At 36.4% G+C, this 20520-nt stretch overlaps 1 protein-coding gene across 8 annotated transcripts in view; it reads right to left on the bottom strand.

Moving 5' to 3' along the window:
• TRPM3 (transient receptor potential cation channel subfamily M member 3) overlaps positions 1–20520 on the bottom strand; it is a 406906-nt gene that overhangs the window by 110375 nt on the left and 276011 nt on the right. For all 8 annotated transcript variants that reach the window (XM_077790276.1, XM_077790277.1, XM_021541495.3 and 5 more), the window contains exons 5-6: positions 18291–18415; positions 12062–12233 (exon numbers count right to left, since the gene is read on the bottom strand). In XM_077790276.1, the coding sequence (XP_077646402.1) occupies positions 12062–12233; positions 18291–18415 (297 nt within the window). The remainder of the gene's footprint in view (positions 1–12061; positions 12234–18290; positions 18416–20520) is intronic.

Genomic DNA, 20520 nt, shown 5'->3' with positions numbered 1-20520 from the left:
GATGCCATGGAAGAACATCAGGTTTAAGGTTACACATAAAACTGTGGACATACTGAGAGAGCCCATACTGTCCCAGAGGAGGGGCAGAGTAAACCTGTACAAACCTTCACACAGTGCTTGAGCAGTCAACCTGACAGCAAAACGTCTTTTCCTAACAAGGCACACACTGCTCATCAGTGCAGTGTAGAAACAGGACTCAGCCTTCCAAGAAAACCTGAGCCTACTCTAGACATGCACAGGGTTGTGGGAGGCATCACTGAACTGGAAGAGTTTGACAGGTCTTCAGGACAGCAGGCATATTTGTATGATCAAGGAGCCTCTACAGTTTTGCACAGGCCTACCCTCCAGGTCCACAGATTGCTAAATCTCCTGGACCCAGACGTACTGCAGATGGTGGGGTACATAAATTAGCAGGTTTCTCCACTGGCCATCACACTCCAGTTTGGCTTGTGCCTATCTCAGATAATGAGACAATAGACTCTTAGCAGCAGACGATTCCTATGACAGGCTTTAGAACTGATTTGCACCACTACCTTGTGTACATCCTGCAAAGGATCTGCTGCCTGTGGGCAAGAGTTACCGTTCTAACTGCAAAATTCTCCTAGGATAATGGCTTCTGTGAGTGGTAAACTCAATGCTGTCTTACTGACTGACAAACAAATTTAAAAATACAAATCAACAGGTTTAGCCATGTTAGAGTTCCTACAAGTGTTTGTCAGTGCACCGTGCATAGAAAGGCACACAGGCCATTTTGCACAAATGTTCCATATAGTGTAAAAAAAGCTTTAATTGCATCAAACAGGTGACATGTTGCCAGATACAGGCTATTAATTTAACAGATGAGGTTATATACTCCAGGGCCTTTTAATCTAAGGATTGTTTACTTGAGGTTATTTAGTAGAAAATCTCATTTAATTGTCAGTGGATGATTGATAAAACAATTGTGAAGTTCAATAACAATACTGATGCACTCACAAGAACTTTGACAGTTTTAAACTATATTTTGATAAAATCTGACCTTAGTTTTAACCTAAATATATATGATGAACTATGATTTTTAAGGGTAAGTTGACAAATCAGCCTTATTTGTTTGTATTTGAAACTGCAAAATAGCATTTTCTTACAATTTTTTTGAGAGTCTTAACAGGTCTGGCAAATCATATTAGAGTTTAGAGGTTCTAGTAAGTTAAAGAAAAATAAAGTAAGTCCTTATCTCAGTAATCTGACTTAGAAGTTCACTTTCTAGGCTATTGCTATGCTTCATGGGACAAGCAGAGTATGCAGCAGTGTGATGTATTAACAACAGCTGAAAGAAACTCTACATAAAACCTATAGCTTCCAGAAACATTTTAGTCCAAGTGTTTACATATAACTTGGATATCCTAGTGCAAGCTACCTATACAGAATGGGTAAACAATTAAACATGACCTGGAATCTTAATAAGCAGAAGACCTGGTGCAACCTTAAAAGATTGAGGAAAATAATTTTTAATTTCTTAACCAATATTTGCCTTACAGTAATGCAGAGTCAACTAAAATTGCTCTTTGGCTGTTAATACAGCATGTGTAACTGCAGGGTAAGTGATGTTTAAATATATTTAAAATTATATTGAATTCACAACAGTCGTCAAAAGTTTGACCACACAAATGTGTCTGCTTCACCTCTGTGGTGACATCTATCTAGTACTCCCTATGGTCCCAACTACCTCAGATAGGCTAAGTGATAACAGAACATCCTAAAATAATCCAGAACCTTCATATTAGGTTACACTGAAATAACATTGTAACTTGGGTCTTTTTCTAAGTATTTGTCTTCAGGAAACTTTTTGGAAACACCTTCTGGTGTGTATGACACCTTTTTGGCTAAAATATCAATAACAAAAGGCAAAGATATAAGATCACCGGCACATACAATGTATTTGCAAGCTCCAGCTCTCTAAATCACAGCTGCAAAATGTTTGCCACTAGAACAATTACATTACTAAGTGATCATAACTGGAAGAAAAGGAATGGATCTTGCTTTAGCAGGATGATGGAAAAGAATGCTGGGTTTTATTGCCCAGAAGTACAGGAACACTCCCCAAATGTCACATCTAGTTCAAACCTAATTTCACATAGCTGCACTTTTTACAGTCAGCTTTTCCTTTTCCACATCCCTTGTCTCAAGCATCTTCACTAGAGCAGAACTGCTTATCCCAGGTATGGCAAAGATAAGATGAGTATTTCTTTTAATCCTTCAAGAACTATTCCATAACAAAAGGAGAGAAGCCTAGAGATTAAAAAAAAAAACCCCAAAAAACCAACAAAACAAAAAAGAAAGAGAGAATAAAGAGATCAAACTCATTCTACTCTTTTCTGAGCATCTTTAATAGTTTTCTATATTCAGAAATTAAGGGGAATGTCCATTTGTTTGGAGACTCATGGTGATCCATGCCTAAGGAAATCAAACTAATCTGGTAAGCCAATACAAAAAAAAAACCAATTAATAATACTTGCTGTGTTCCTGAAATTCACCGAACTAGAAGATTATGTGTGATTGAATGATACACAACCACTAATAAAAGGAATACCAGTAATAAAGGGAAGCTCACAACAATTTGACTAGTTTTTTCTTTTCAGCTTATTTTTTGACATTTCTAGTGTAGGCTTGTTGAATATAATTTCCTACAATTTCCATTTTCTTTTCCTGTTTCCCAAACAGAATTTAAAATCACTACTATGAATTTTATTTTGTTAATCTTTGCTTTTTGCCTTTGTAGTTTTCATTCATTCTGCTTATTCTCCTTTTTAAGCTAACATACATTCTGCATTCTTATCTTTATTATTTCCCTTTTGGTAGCCCAATCATATTTTCACTTAATTTCTGTCTCCTTCTGCTTAATCCATAATCCTCTTTTATCTCATCTTTTCTAGGAGTATGATTGTATTATATTTGTCCCAGTCTGTCTTTCTCTTCTGCTCTACCTTGATACTTTAATTCTAATTTCTATTTTTTTTCAGTGCTCCTTCCTCACCTCTCTAAATCTATCTACTGATGTATCTGCCATCCTGGCCGACATGACATTGACAGACAAATCTCTGGACTTGACACCTGGAACCATATCTTCATTTATTTATTTACTGATCCTAAAAACTTCTCAGAAGGAAATCCAGCATAGTAGAAAAGATTTGTGGTATCTTCTTTTGATTTTTTTTACTCATATTTGCTGAAGCATAAAGTTTAGAGAGTCCTCAGAAGAAACGTGACATGGGAAGGGCCTGTGTAAGACTAAATCCTGGGATTTGTGAGCCTCACAAGCTTCCAAGCAACCACTTGGTTGCCTTCTATAAAATGGCAATACATAGTTCAAAGGTGGCACTTCAAGATCAAAGACACACAAACACACACAAGAGCCTTTGTGGATTTCAGTCAAAACTTACCCTATCTGTCCTTGCAGTCAACTGCTCATTAGGGCAGCACCAGAGGACCTAACTGGTTTCACTCTTCTTGGAGCTCATCACCCATAGGCAATGGCCTAAGACACACAGGAGCAACTACAGTTTCAGAAATTCTCACATTCTATTTATTTTCCCTGGTGCCTTCCCTGGCTCCCTTTGGATGTAAGCACTACCACAATATTGTATGCAGCACTTTAGAAAGTTATTGCATTGTAATGTAACAAAATTCTACACTACTTCATATTACATATTGAGGTGTTTTTCCTTGTCATATTTTACTTAGTTTTCAACATATTTGAATCTATGTAATCTCAGAAAATTATCACGTATTCTTACCTGTTTTAGAAAACTACAACAAGTGAGATACAGAACAGCAGAAATTTGGCTGAAGTGGATTCATCCTAAAATAATATTTATTAGTTTTGCAGCTTTATATATTCAATAAATCTAAACCATTCAAAAATTAGGGAGCTGAAATCCACTGTACTCTTTTTCTTTTATATGAATCATATGAAAACATGTGCTTAAAACAAACTCATCTGCTTAAAATCAAGTTCATTAAAACAATTTATAAATCCACTTTCATGGGTCTATTGTGTGCTTCAAGAATGATTTTTAACCTGGTGCTTTCTCAGATCTTTCTGAGGTATGTTTGCCTTCAGTTTGTTGATTCAGCCTGATCAACATCATGATGCTTTTCATGAAAAAAACCTCAAGTTTCTGATCTCTAGCAAAATCTGAAATGAGTCAAAACTTCAAGCAGTTCTGGGTTTTACTGAAATTTCACAGGAGTCAAGTTTTCAATCTTGCAGCAGACTTCCTCTCCTAGAAAGTAGTCTGTACCTAGATCTTCCTAGCTATGTAGTTATGAAAATACATCTAGGACTGCACAGAACATGAAGGAAAAATCTGAATCAAATGAGAATTCCAATGCATTTGATGATGATGTAATGGTCAGAGAAGGTGCCAGTGATGACAGTTGAACGTCCCTTTGCCTCCCCAGCCCCCTTCATATATTCTCAGGCATAGGATGACAAAGGGAAGTCCACGGGTCACATGAACAGATACTGTTGACATATGATACTGTCTAAACTGCTTTCTCTACCTAATCAAATCACTCAGCTTTATCTATCAATTCCTTACTCAGAGGTAATTTTTCTCAAAGGCCTACCAAAACTCAACTATATAAACCAACTCTATAAAGAAGAAAGATTAAATACAAGGTTGCAGGTTCCAATGCCTATGTGTGTCTGTTTTTCCAACAGCATATAGTGGAGGTAGAGCAAATCTTGGCATGTTTAAAATTAATGACACCAAATGTCATGTTTAAAATTAGAATAACTGCAGCATGATAATGAACAGTAAAATTCTGCATTTAGTCCTCTGTGGTCTGGGTGATAATTCCTCCAAAAATGCACTGTTCAAAAGAAGAGTGTTAGTTTCACAAGGTATATCTACACACCCTAAGGATTTGGTGTGGTCATCTTCTTCAGAAGCATCAATATGCTTCAATGTGTAGGAATGGACATAGCAGTATAAAGTGACTCTTGTAAGCTTCAAAATAGCTATAGAGTATATAGGTTAAAAGATTTATAAAAAGTCAAAAAGTTTATGAAAGATACAAAATAAAGCAAACTTCAAACTACTTCAAACTACTTCAAACAACCTGATTTTTTTTTGAAGGGGTCTATTTCCAATTAAACATACTCTGCCATTACACCCTCTGGCTCAACATTCTTGTTTAAAATATATTTTTTGTACCATATCTATATTTTTACATTATTTCTGGCTCTCCTGGAAATGAAATTGTTAAAAATCTAAGAAAAGAGCCTTTTTTTCTTTGACTTTTTTTTTTTTTTTTCAGATAACTCTTTCTGAAGAAGAAGGTGGTAGTTAATTTTATGAAGAGAAAAGAGTTTTCAATGGCAGAAAAAAGTCTTCCCTCCTCATCAGCACAGGCTGGACTTCTGCTGGCTAGATGACATTACTTATGCTTGTTATACTCAGTCCTCATTTTAGTGAAGTCCTTTTGCCTCATTTTGTTCTTTTCACCTGCCTCTTTCCTTCTCTGAGGCTGTGTCTAACACTATAAAATGTCAGAAATCTAATAACTATGAGATAATGTTTTAAATCATTAGAGGAAACATGAGATCTTTTTTACAGTTTAATCTATGATGGTAGCTGTTAACTCCAATTTGAACATCACTGCTTCACTGACTGGACTCCATCTGTTTCCAAACCAAATTTTAAGAATGTAAAACCTCTGTGAGACAGTTACAGAGAACAGAAAATTCTAGCAGTCTTCTGATGAAGATTTTAATATTTTGATGTATGAAGACTTCAATATAAGTAAAATATCTGAATCTAAAAACCAAATGCCATTAGCATGTGGTGACTATATTTTCAAGACCACTTGTCAGGTATACAAATATCACACAGAGCTTATTTACTCTGCTCTTTGACCCACTACATTACCATTTCCTGACACATTCCTTCCTAACACACTAAACACAAATTTTATTACTTACATATACGTGGTATAAGACATGAAATGTACATGAAGGACAGAAAATTATTGTATGTTTTGCCAAATGGTTATGTATACACAAGAACATGCTATGAGTACATGCTATGCTGTGCTGTGCTATCCTGTGTTATGTCAAATTCTGATTCTGGTGACAAAATTATACATACAACGTACAACAATCTTATTAATTCGCAACACCTTTCATTCAAATTAAAAGAGTGCAACGTGCAATGTGCAATGATCATTATATATATAAATAATCTACGTCCTTGTTTTGCTCCTCTCCCCCAGTAAGAGCACTCATGTGAAGGAAAGTAAGCTTTTGTGATGCAACTGCTTGGCAACCATGTTCTTTAGGGGCTTGAGAATATTTCAGTCAATAAAAAATCAGTTAATAGCAACAATCTCATGTGAAAGGAAGGCCTTAGTCCAAACAGAAGGAATGAACTGCATATCATAAAAATGTAAACATGAGTGCGGAGCCAAAAGGGAGAAGCTTCAGGTAGGATTTTTTTCTGGAAGTGCTGGTAAAGGCCCTTTATATGTAACATGTAGTAGTTCTAGACCATACTTGTTAATGAGAAGGCATTGTTCTGTGTAATCACAAAATGAGTGAGACCCATTGCATGTCAACTTATTGGAGTGACTTTGTCTGAAAATTATTAACAGTCCTCAAATCAAACGTATTAGCCAAGTTGCTAAAATTTAATCTAACCATGTGGAGTAGCATGAATTAATATTTTATGATTTGTAACTCCCAACACACATTTTGTCGACAGATTTCTTCTATATTTCTGGTTCAAACCATGACCAATTGCATTACTCAGCAACGTTCTGCAGAAATGGTAATGAAGTTCATCTTAGCAAATGACCAGGCCATTCTACAGCACTTTGGAAAAATAGTTTGCTAGTGTCCAGAAATGTTATAATTGCAGAATTTGCAATAGGTAATCTCTAGTAATTAGATGCTTCATTTACTTCCTTTCTCTGTTTATAGATTACATCATCTGTTCAGTGACACATCAAGTTCTTGTTCTGTATTGACCACTAGTATTCCTACAAGAAGGGGAAAAAATAGAGTAGCTACACTTTCACATCTTGAGTGATCACAAAATATCCATTGATTTTGAAACCAGTGGCAATACTGGTGAAAATTTTTCCGCCTTTTTTTTTTTTTTTTTTTTTTTCCAAAACAGCTTCTTTGGAAACATTTCTTTGCACCATTTTGACCCATTGGAAAGAAGGTCTAAGTATACAACATTTTGGAAAAAGCAGTTGTAAAGGGCACAAAAAATTTATAATATACTGAAGACTTCCCAGGCATCAGGGAAAGGAGAAAAAGAAAAAAAGAAATTCTATTCCTTCCAAATAAAATTTAGTATTGAAACATAGCATTTTAGAATGACTCAAAGCAAAGAATATTCTATATGAGATGAGACTGAGGGACGCACACAAACTTTAGAAAAAGAATAATTAAATCTTAGGCCTACAATATCACAGCAGACTATGTTCTGAGGACGGATGCCTAATGACTGCTAGTTATTGTTATAATTAATTAGACTATATTGCTTTAAATGGATTTTAGGTCTCAAAGACAGTAAGGACTTGTATGATATTTACAAAAATTAAGTCTAAACTTGAAAAATGCCGTATAAATTGCAATTTTTCTGTGTTCATTCTTAAAAAATAATTTCAATGTAAATTTTGGCTGTTCAGAATAAACCAGATTTTTTTGTTCTAATCAGATAACCATATCCTTAGTCATGGACTCAGGGTTACAGTGGTTGCCCACATGAGTGTGAGGCACCAGCATGCTCTTGGTGCACATGAAGCATGCCAGGTACTTGGGCTATATTACACCAGTGTGTCAAGTGTGGGGTTTTGTCCCATGCTCACTCTGTTCATCACTAGCAGGGCTGTAGCTGAAGCACTGGATGCAGGTTTGGGTTGTCCGTGAAAGATAAGGAGAAACTGGCAAACATCCAGAGGAAAGATGCCTAGAGCATATGCCTAAGGAAGAGAATTTGAGACACCAGGGATTGTTTAAGCTGATGGTTTAAGCTTTTGAAAAGGAGTTTAAGGCATTATCCTATACCTGTTGTACAACCTGCAGTGATAGTAAAAAGGTGTCAGAGGCATATTTTTCTTGATAGGGTGAAGTTTTCTGAAGGGAAAATGTCTAAACATAGCAGTTTGTGGGCTTCAGATAACACACTGTGATGGGGGTGGAGAAAGTTTGTAAACCTTTTGCTGGAGTCCTTATAGATGGTTGAATAGTCCTTATAGATGGTTGAATATTAATTATTGGGGGTTATTGGCTAGATGAAGCTATAGATAAACTTATTCAGCATTGCAAATACTCCTCTTTGAGAGGAGATTCACAATGGGGACCTTCAGAGGTTCCAGTCTATGGGTAATGTTATTCTACAGGCAGCTGTGAACTGTCTTGTGTCCAAGGCAATGACACAGAGTTTAATCCCTTGAGCAGTTCCAGAAGGAGTGAATCAGAAATCAGTAAACTGAGAGTGGTGGATTACATCAGCCTGACATGCCATAGGTTCCTTCCTGCCATGGAACAATGTAAGGAAAGCATCAGAGATGGAAACATGATTGCCCTCCAATTTTTCAATCTCCCTTTCAAGCTGGGGCATTTTATTACATTAAAAATATCTATACCCTTATCCTGAGAATCTTCTGCTCATTAATGCAATATTTTTGAATAGTATGGACTCCATATTTCAATGTAAAAACTTTTACATGAACCATTGAGTTAACCATGTAATGCTATACAAATAAACTCTATGGCAGAGATAGTTACAAAGATATCTTTCCTTCCTTCCAGTGTGTGTCTTCAAGTGATCTCTGTGCCTTGAAAATTCTGCAAAAGATCCAGGACCCAAATATTTGTTTGAATAGGAAACCAGAAACATTTATGATCAAATTACTTTGAATATTTCCTTTTGATCTTGAAACACTTTCAGAAAAGTTTTTACTTTCAACATGTCATGCTACAAAATGATGCACTTTGAAACTCCAGGACTTTGAGACAACTTGAGGCTCACTTCAAGAGATGGTTGTTGGGCTGTGTTAAAATTGTCTTCCTTTGTGAAAATAAGAGAAACCTGTGCTGAGCACAGTATCAAATTAACCTCTAGGTAATTGCACAACAGAGTGACTCTGTGCTGAACCTGCAAGTTCAGGGCCTCAAATGTCACCCTCTGCTTTTCTGAAAAGCATTTCTTAGTTCCGGAGTATTTGCTGAGAACAAAATAAGAGCAATACAAGTGGTAAAACCTAAAAAGGTAATGGAAAACAGAATAATTGATAAAATATTTTCCCTAGTGTTCTTAAGGGACATAATTGGAGATTCTTCTTCTTTTTGTTCTTCCTATTATTATTCCTGTTTTTATTCTTATTTTATAGTACACCGATTCAAGAAATTGGTTACTGCTGAATGACTGATAATGATGCCATATTAGGAATAAAAAAAGCTGAGACTTTCAGAATTATCTGACATATTTAAGGACCCAACTAAGTCTTAAATTTTATAAAAGAGACTGCCACTGTTCTAGCCTATTTGAAGGGGATACGATTTTCTGTGTCTTTAATATGTGAGAACAAGTTTAAAGCTTCCCTTTATGAACTGTATGTGACCCTAAATATCCAGTAGAGCTATCACTGCACTGGATAAAAACAAAATTAAAGCAAAGGAAATTAGATAAGAAGAACTGACAAGGCTAGCATGTAAAACTCAGGAAGGCTTAAAAATAAGAATAAAATCTACTTTCAGCACTATTGTTGAGGGGCAGTCTATGAAAGAAAAAGTTATCAATTGTTTACAAGTTCCTAAATCTTTCTGTTTGCTAGAGCAGACTCTTTTTTTTTAGTGATTAATAAAAAATTGCACCTTTTCCTGGTTCTCTTACAAAGAAAATGGTGATGCTGTCAGTGTTTTCCCCCACTCCATATGCTTGCAAGCAGTATGGTAAATAAAGACATACATGCAAGGCTGCACAGACTCCCATTTGGATAAAAATCCCTTGGCAGCAGTGCCCTGTCATGCACAGGATGAAGGATCTACATTGCTCTGCTATAAATAAGGGTAAAGAAAAGCATCAGAAATTGGCCATCTGTTTGGCTGACCCAACAAAGCAGGTGGTCTTTCTCATCCATATGGTCAACTTCCTAATAACTAGAGTGTGGGCAAGACTCAGTCACCCTCTTTTAAAGCAAAGAAAAACAAAATATTGGAGAAACATTCTGGATGCCACCGAACCAAGATGTACAAATCTTATTGGCAGACTTCTTTTTGAACAATTTTTTCACATTTCTATTTTGAGGAAATGTTGTGATATCCAAGTATCTTTGTGTTTATAAGAGAGAGAGGGAGCAAGTGGTTAAATGGTGAAGAGTCTTTGTCATAGAGGAAAGTGAAAAGGGGGATACTTATTTTTGTGTGTGGGGTGTACTGCAGAAAGAAACCAGAGAAGAAATATTCTTCATTTTTTTATATGTTTGAAGAAGTCAGGTAAGTATTTGACTTGAACCACCTAAGTCTGTAATTTCATCCATCAGTCACTTTTTAAAAGATAAGCCTCTTGACCAAATCTGAATTTAGTTAAATCTCTCTCAAGAGATTTCTTTTTTAAGATAAGATTTTCCCACCAAAATGTTGTGCTGTAAGCTGTAAAAGCTCCCACTTTTCTTTTAAAGGCCTTCAAAATTATTGTTTATGCCACAATTTTATGTATTTTCACATGCCATTTTCAAATGTGCCTTTTTGCTGCTGGTCAAACTAGGATTAGATTACACTATCTACATCTGCTAAGGAAGGTCCCAGGCATACAGCCACTGCTTATGATGCACACATTTAGTGCATGTCTACATAATGCTCTCTGAGACAAAACAATGTAACTGTGATGTCCTTAAAGCAATAAACCTGTAGTGACTGGAGTTCACGCGGTGCTGTTGAAGGCTGCAAGTGACACAACATTTTAATTTAAGCACAGATTATATTCATCATACAGAAAACTATATCAAGCATGAGGAACGTGCTAGTGTATGTTGATCCAACTAGGCCTGCCTGTAATTCCTTGTTATCTGATGTCTGAGAGCTAAATGCTTTTCCTAGTCTCATTCCAGTTTCACATGCCTATGTCATCAAAATTTTCACCTTTCCTCAAAATTGCATGTTTAAAGAGAGTTATTAGCAGAAAGGCTGCGTATGATCACTTTTGAAAAACTAAATCTGTTTTCATTCCTAAAGAAATCTTATGGAGGTACAGCATTGACGTTTGTTTGTGAGACCAAAAATAGAACTGAAATTGAGTCCCCATCTCAAAGCATCTGTACACTACATCAAGCATCAAGGGGGGTATATTACAAAAATATTAATACTAGTATTGAGATATCATATTTTATTTTATTCATGCAGAAATGCTTACTTAGGCAACTATTTTTTTCTTTTAGGTAAGAAAGTGGTACATGAAAAGAAAAATATAACTTTGAGGGAAAAACTGGAGTTTCAGTCTGGTGATGTGATATCATCAGGGTTGCAAAAGATGAAGTGGAAGGAGCACCTAAGTTCATATCTCAGCTTCTGGCTTTGGCTAATTACAGCTGCTTAGGAGAAACTAATAAACACAGTATAAAGGTATAGCAGCATTTTTATTGAACCCTCTCACTGCCTATAAATATCAGTGTCTCTTCAACCTGCAAAACCTTTTTAATAAAAAACTCTTCCTTATGTAGTGTCACCCTTTTCTTTAACTGTACTAATTTCACCTTATTCTTTACTAAATGATGGAGAACCTAATTGTACAAAGTTCAAAGGAAGACAGGCTACCAAAGACCTGAGTGGAATCTGAAACTTAGCAAATACTGCATGAAACTTAGCAGAAAGAAATCCAGTTATTTGTGTTGTGCACTCTAAAACCCATTGCACTCTAAAATAAAATTTTGTCTTTTTTCGTTATTTGCTTTCCTTAGACCATGGTCACCATAGACAGTATAAACAATCCGCTAAATGTGCAGAATTATTGCTTCTTTATACTAAGTGGTTTTGCAATTATAAAGCAGTACAAGCAACGTTACTCACTTGTATTTATCTTCTGAAGTGAAATGTGCTTTTCCAGGTGTCTACGAAGCTTTACCTCTGCTCCATATTTGCCAGTAGTACCATTGTCAGCCAAAATAAAATGAGAATGCATGCTGTTGAGCACAGTCAGCTTGCTCATGGGATTAGACATTGTCTGGTATGGTCGAACCACCTGCATTTTAGACACAGAGGAAAAAGAAGGCACACTTAACAGAAAAAGCCTCTGAACTAAATCAATTACAAGATTATGAGCTGACAAGATGAAACAAAATAAAAAAATCAAAATTAAATACTGCACTTGAGTATTATTGTCTATTATGTTTAAAGTAGAAAATTACCTTAATACTGCCTTTTCAGATGCAGACATGGCTTGAAGGGTTTTCCATGTTAATCTGTTTCAATAGTATCAATGTTCACTGGCTCAACAGTGACAGTTCACTGCTTCTTTTAAAATCTGGCTAATGGTCAGTGCTCCAAAGATCTGGGTGACCACACACACACACAACTGTATACCCTGCCTGGAGCTGACTATCTAGATGGTTGGTATAAAATCTCAACTTCATCTGACCAAACTCTTTGGTTTGATTTAATTTGATGCTGGGTGGGCTCTTTTCAGACCCACCCAGCATCATGCCTCCAGTGTTGGCTCACGCAGAAACACCAGCACTGGAGATACACAAGTACAGGTGAGTTCCACTCTTGGAGAGGTGTACACATGATATTACACCACATTTTCAATTTTCTTGGAAAAACAATTGGCCCACTCCTCGGATCAGTAAAAGGGCAGCTATGTTCACAACTTTAGAAATTTTTTGTACAATGGGGAGTTTTCTTCACTTCCTTTGATTTTATTTCATCAGGAGAAATTGTGCAGCAGACTGTAAAATGCCACAGAATTACCCCACTCACAACAACCAGACAGACCAAATAATAGCATGAGGCCATGCTGTCAGCTGCTTTGGTGGGTGTCTACTGACATAAGTAAGACTGTACTAACACAGCAAAAGAATTGTTGTTGTGTCAAGGCATCCTGACTGATACTTCAAAGGTTTTCTAGCAATACTATTCCTTGCTTTTCTTACATACGTCTTGTCTTTTTGGAGACAAAAACCAGAAAATCTGTAAAATTAAGTCCTAGCTGAAGAAATGCTGCAATGACTTGTTTGAAAACTCAGCTGGGCTATCCTTCATTTGCAAAGAATTTTCTTCGGTGTTTTGACATCATTAATTTTTCAGGTCTTGTACTTTTGATGCACAAATATGTATACTCAAAATTTGACATAGATGCTTGCAGACAGAAATATAATAATTTATTGATTTATTCCTAAGCTTTTCTCCCTCTGTAATTCTAAAGAGGTCTCTAATTGAGACATAATTCTTTAGAGATAATATGTGTTATCAATTTTTTAGCCAGAGATGTCTCTATATACATTATTTTCACTTGTGCGTGTCTGCCTAACTTTGGTCAATTCTTAGCCAGCAAAGAGAAATACACAAACTTCTTTTGCTGTTGTAAACTGCCATGCAAAGGGTACTCTGTAAGCTCTTTATCCTGTAAAAGAAGGGAATAGGTCTGAGAAGACCTAGAGGGCAGCTGGCCAACAGCAAGGGAAGTGCACTACACTCTGTGAGAACAGGTGATAGCTCTGGCTTAGATTTTTTCAATGCTGTTTCTTTTAGTGCCTCATTCATAGCAATTTATTCTACAGCTGCATATGACTTAACAAATATCAGTACACTGCTGGAATGTATTTAATAGCTATCTTCTACAGATACAGAAACCATGTAGCCCATGGCACCGGCAAGGCCTTACAGAAGAGGAATTCCTTGAGTTACCCGTTGATTGTGTGAGTACAGGCCACTGTGCAGACAATTCTACTGACAGATTGTGGTTTGTTCCTGAGAGCCACAGCTCAAAACCTTCTAACTGCGACAGCTTGATCTGCAGCTCTAATGAGTTGCAGTACTGAAGCCTTCATATTTTGACTCAGTAATGCTGCTGCAGGACAGATTAAAAAACTATGCTTCTGTTCTGTGTTTAGCTACAGAATTACAGTATTAAGAAATTTAATGGATGTGAAAATGAGACTACAATTATTTTCAATTGAAATGTTCACAGCATGCACAATTCAATGTCTGAATTCTTTTTTTTGACAATAAAATTTCTCAAACCACACTGTGAAGACTCTTCCTGAGAAAAGGATAACCAAAATCTTCAGGAAGGTAAGAACATACTAGGCTTTGAGGCTACTTCCTTGAGGTTACCTGCTCTTTGACAACACTCAGCAGATTTGTCCTTTCTGACTCTTGTAGTTTCCATTCCTCTGTTCTTTTCAACACCTTGCATTTTACAAGCAAGTTAAATGGTTGGAAAAATACAATGACTTTAAACTGTCTTCTCATCCTCCTTTTACAGATATACAATCACATGACAGTTTGGGCTGGAAGTGACCTTAAAGATTACTCAGATGACCTTAAAGACTGCTCACCATGGACAGGGACACTTTCCCTAGACTAGATTGCTTAAAGTCCCATCCAACCTTGCAATGAGAACAGGGAGAATAGAGAGACTAGGGAATAATGTCCCTTGACATCTTCCTCTGCAGAGCTGAAAGGAATAATCTGTGCTCAAGACAGTCCCTCCAAATACAGTTTAATGAATGCAACAGCAACTATGCTGTGAAGCAGTACTCATGCTGCATGAGCTGAAGGAATTCTGTCAATAGGTGAGTGGCTGGGCTGACCCCAGCCCTTGCCTTTGCACCCTGAGGTGGCAGTGAGCTTGAATGAGAAGCATTGTTGCTCTCCTTAGATTTGCTGTAGGCACATGACACTCAACATAGAGACCTGAAAAATCTCTCAGGATAACTCACCATGACAACAAGCCTGCAAGTGCCATGTGAACCAGTGCGTGAATCTGAGCAGTCTATGCGGAGGCAAAGAGTTTGTGATAAACAGTGAGCTCAAAGTAGTGATGGAAAAAGAAAGAGATGCATGCTTTGCTTCTCAAGGAGTAGCAGCTGTTGTTCAAGCCATTTCTGCAGCCTTGTTTCTCTGGAGCATACCAGGGAACAGAGTAGATCCTGATTTAATTCAGAGGCTCCTGGACCTTTTGGTTCATGGTCCAAATTATCCACATATGCTACAAATATGTCAGTCCATATCTTTGCCCCAGTCTCCTATTGAGGTGACTTGGAATTAAACCAAAATGAGGACTGAACAGACCCTGAAAGTAAAGACATGCATGCTACAATGACTTACAAAGTGTGCTCTTTTAGAAGAGAGAATGGTTCTGTCTGTAGGAAGAAACTTGTTTATAATCACAGTTTTCTACAAGACTGAGCAAGCCACTTTACTTTCTCAGTTCTATCAGAAAATATGGGGAAATAAGGCAACTAACTCCCTTGTGTCCTTTATTTCTAAATTAGAATCTGAGAGTGTTAGGAATTGCACTATTTTCTGCTATATTGCTTTTACAGAACTGGAGTAAGTCTTTAGGGATCTTTAATCGTCACAATATAACAAATAGCAAAGAGTAGTAATATTTCCTTTAACTTGGTCAGTTTTCTTTATGGCTCTGATGAAGTCCCACAGGATTCCCAAAGGCTGACTGAATTGGAAGGTCTGGTAAATAAAAAAGCCCTTAGCTATGGCTTCTGGATCCATAAGGCTGAGGCATTAGCAGAAAAACACCTCTGCTGAGCATGCCTCCCTTGCCATGAGGCACAGGGAGGCCACATGCACTGGGGCACATGCAATGACCACAGCTCCCTCTCTACACCCCCTGCCCCTCCGACACCCATGACTACAACAGTCTTCTGCCTCTCTCTGATGCTGAAAGGGTATGTTTTTATAACTTTTCAGTTCTGATAATAATTTAACTAGACATAGTGCATATAGGCATAAACCCACATAGATGCTAGAGTTTACCAAATCTTTTACTACTGGTTGACTTTTTCCTCCCCTTGTATAATTCTTTGTGGCCTTTGTTTCTTGCTTAATGATGATTCCTTTTACATGCTTATGGTACTATTTACATTTCCCCTTCTCGGTTCATTTCACAGCATTCACCTCTAATAAGTCAGTCAATATAGAACACTTTGATTTTTAAAAAGCTTCCAAAACAGCTTCCTCACCAAATGCTTCTAAAGAAACTGCATGCATTGAATAAGAGAGAAAGTCCTTTGAGGCATGAGTAACTGAGGAAAGCTGGGGGGAAGTGTGGGAAAATAGTGAGAAGGAAAAAGTAATTTTGTGAAGGCTCTTACTAAGAAGATTTAATGACATAAGTGGCCTACCTCAAGCTGTGTTACACTCCGTTCAACATAGGTGTAAAGGATTTGTGATTAATTAGAGGGTAAAAATCTTCCAAATATTTTAGTGGACTAAAGTTTCATAAAACAGCCTGATGAGGTAGTTAAATGGAAGATGAAATTTGATATAAGTAAGCATAAAGCAGTATCATTAGATGTACATCAGAGATGGATAAAACCAGAAGTGCTTCAGCATTACATCATGCCATTGATCAATAATTTTATAAAATTATTTGGGGCCAGGAGGTTGAGAGGATAAATTTTATGTTGACTATCAAAGGTGTATTTTTAAATATTTTTGTCCTTAGTGATGACTCTGTAATTGTAACCCTACTGACATAATTGTGTCTGCCTTAATAAAAGACCCTACCCAAGTTAGTTGCAACTTTATATTAAATGTTTTTCATTTTGTATCTGATGATCAGAGTAAGTATTAAGTCTTTTATGATTTAATCAGAAAGGTGTTTTTTTCCTAATAGTTTATTTTAAAATAAAATTATTGTAAACTTCTTGGTTTCCTGTTAAATTGTAAGGATATTTAGAGGAAAGTATTGCTAAAAGAAATCAGAAGTCAGGGGAGAAACTCCACTTGGTTGGAACACCTGGGAAATCAAGAAATTTTTTAGCTTTTTCTTAAAAAGAAGGCTTCAGATCCCCTTAAACAGGCAGTGACTCAGAACTGAGGTAGCTTTGCAACAGGAGGAAAAAAGTAATAAAGGAATAGGAATGTTTCAAAATTCATGGCTAATTTTATGGTTTTCTTAACTTTGTTCCTTCTATGTTTCCAGAACCCCATGACTAATCACTACAGACTATATATTTAAAAATGATGTGTACATTACACTTTAAGAACATGCAACACATCCTTGTGCTTAGCTTTTTCTGCTAATTACCTTCTTCACAGCACCTCAGAAGACTTCATTGGTGTCTCAGAATTACTGTGGCTAAGTCTGATCATGCTTGTTTGTGTGGTATGAGTACAAGACTCCATGTTAATACAGTTCCCCCTAACAGCTGTACTTTCATAGTGAATTGCAATAAACTCCAGTCAGATAATTTTCTTTATAATCATTGTAACTTCTCTGACATAAGAAATACTTGAATCCTTTTCCCCTTCACAAATTGATTATGGATACAGAACATACAGAGAAGAATGGGTTAGGCTAATGATGATAAGGAAGGAAGAAGTTCTTTATGCAGATTGAAAACTGTATTCTTCCACTCATAATTAGTCACTGCTTCTCAGACAGATTTCTTAGGAATGAACCAGAAGTGAGGAAAAAAGGGTTCAAAAAACCTTAAGGTAAAAAATAACCAGTGCAGACAAACTATTCATGTGTTTAAAATTAAGGAATTAATCTTACTGTATTAGAGTTGTAAAAGAGAGGTATGGTGTGAAAGAATATGAGAAACACCAGCCCTATCCTTCAGAAGGTGACTGAAGGTGAATTACTTGAGCTCACTCTTATCTACAGTACCCAATAAGACCTTTCAAAATGGCATCAATAAAAATTTATGGGAGGGAATATATTCTAAGGAAGATAGCCTGAAATTTAGAATTTAACCAAGGCATTATAGTCTCGCTTGAAAATAAATCAGATTTCAAGTTTTGCAATCAGTATTTTATTAAGCACCTTTCTGGGTTCATAGAGTTCTAAGGATGAAGCTTTGATATATTTTCAAGAATAGCTTTTAATGAATTGCCATTATAATTTATTTTGAAATAATATACAGTGCAGGAATTTTTATTACTGATGTGTCAAAACCTGCTATCAACCCTAATGGAAAACCTGTGTATATATTGAGTTTAGCTGCAGACAATTCTAAGAGGAATTGCTAAGTGGATGGAGACAACAGGAAAAATAACTGGAATATTTATAGACACTGAAGGTAATCTATGTCTATATAGGTCTTACATCTTTGCCAATCAGGTCCTCTTGATTTTCCACAATCCCCCAGGGCGCTATACCAATGGTGCAGATCTTCCCTCGAGATTTTGAGGCATGATCTTTCAGGGCATCTCCAACATGCTGAATGACCCCTAGCAAAGAAAGAGCATAAAACAGAAATTCATAATTGTGTCTTTTTTGTTCATTATCATATGGATTTAGTATAGACTTGTCTTTTTAGAGAATACCTGTTCCTATTCTTACAATTAATAAAGCTATGAATACGTTCTTATTTCCTATTATTAATTTCTGTGAATCCATTTTATTGAATCCAAAAATTACTAAATGAAGTAATAAGGAAAAAATACACAGCTTTAGAAAGAATGGAAATGCTGACAGCTGACTGTCGCTTATTTATCTGCACTTGTGCTCACATGTGCATGCAAGAATTTGTGTATTTCCAAGCACAGAAAGAAGCATAGGAATTAATTTTGCTCCCCGCCCCCCACCTCCCAGCTTGCTCAGAAATGCAGCTCGTACACAAATGCTCCCAATCAAGGATGGAAATGTGAAAACATCATTATGCTACTCTTTGATGAAGCTATTTTGCCACTCTTTCCAAGCAAACTCAGTCACCTGAGATAGCTTCTTGCAGAGTATTAGTACCTGCTCTGGGAATCAGTGAGAGAACAGAAACTAGTACAGAAAAGATGGCTGCTTCCCAGCATTCTTCCAATGGCTGCTTGCTTGCCCTAGACCAGCTTAGGCAGTGTTTCAGTGGTAACTCTGTGCAAAGGAAAAGTGTAATTTCTCCTTCTTTTAATAAAATAATCTTTTAAAATCTGTCTATTAATAACTACTTTTAAGATGTGGCTGCACTGGAACAGACTGGTTTTCTGCAGATGTTATCTGATTCTAAATTTCCATATTGTTCAAATTTCACGATTTCAAGATGACTGGATAGAAATCACAGTCATGCAATTGTTAGGATTTTGATTTTAGCTTTCTGAACTGTAAATGACGCAGGGTAAGAAAACTCCCCGCAAGCTAACAGATCCTCTATGTCCTTGAGTCTAGTATTCTTCCTGTGGTGGAAGGTAAAAAACCCCAACCCTGTACCTACCACCAGCTATGAAATAAACTGTTGGGCCTAGTTTTAGGCTGTTGGAACAGCCTAAAGGATTTAAAGCAGAAAATCTGTCCAGACTGCAAAAAAATTTCTTGTTTAGAATAATCAGCTTTCAGCATGAAAGAATATTCAGAAAAACAGTCATGTTAATAGTCAGGTATGCTCTGTCTCTCCCACATCACTGATTCTCAGTCCAACAGCAATATTTCAGGACATTTCAGTTATAATTTTCCTTAAGAAAAACCCAATTTTAAAATTTATTTTCAACAAAAGAGACTGTACTAAGAAATTCTCAACTTTTATGATACACGAATAATTTTCAACTATGAAGTTTGAGAACCTAGTCCTTGAGCAATCAACTGCTTTTCTCCAGAAATTAAAGATTGAAATGAGAGATTACTGATATTGCAAAATTGCTTTTCAAATTGTTTGTATTTAAAAGAGCAGAAAGCCACTTGAACTACACTGCACTGTCTAGGAAAAACAGTCCATTTCAATAGCATTTATGATGACTTTCTGGGTTTGTTTGTATTGTTTTGGCATTTGCAAAAATGAGGATTTGAAAAATGGTAGGAAACAGTTGTGCATTTGCCAAGTACAAGTGTTATCTTCTGTCCTTTTTTAAAAAAAATGTGTATTTTGATTTCTATAGTTGCTCTGGTAATCCACTGCATTAAGTGTACAATATGTTCATTGTTCTGATCTAATTTTAACTTAAAACTTATATCTGTCTTTGCCATCATCATGACAAGAGTATCTGACAACTAATATTATTACCACCATAGTGCACAGATCAACATTAACCTGATTTTATTCCTTATTTTGAAGAGATGTGAGTCATATTACATTTGTGTCTATTATCTAACACTCCAAAAGCTATGCCTCTTTGCTTTCTTCAGGCACCAATGCTGCCAGAGTTCAAAAAGTCTTTGGACAACCCTCACAGACACGTATTGTGATTCCTGGGGCTATCCTGTGCAGGGCCAGGAGCTGGACTCCTTGATCCCTTTGAGTTGCTTCCAACTCAACATATCCTATGATTCTGTGCTACTTGTATCACTGTTGTGATAAAACTGAGTACTGTTTTAAATTTGATGTGCTTTGAAAACGAAGTCCAAGACTCCTATT

The sequence above is a fragment of the Lonchura striata genome, chromosome Z, assembly GCF_046129695.1.
Source record: "Lonchura striata isolate bLonStr1 chromosome Z, bLonStr1.mat, whole genome shotgun sequence".
In the NCBI taxonomy this organism is placed as follows: domain Eukaryota; kingdom Metazoa; phylum Chordata; class Aves; order Passeriformes; family Estrildidae; genus Lonchura; species Lonchura striata.
This window is presented reverse-complemented; position numbering and strand designations above follow the sequence as displayed.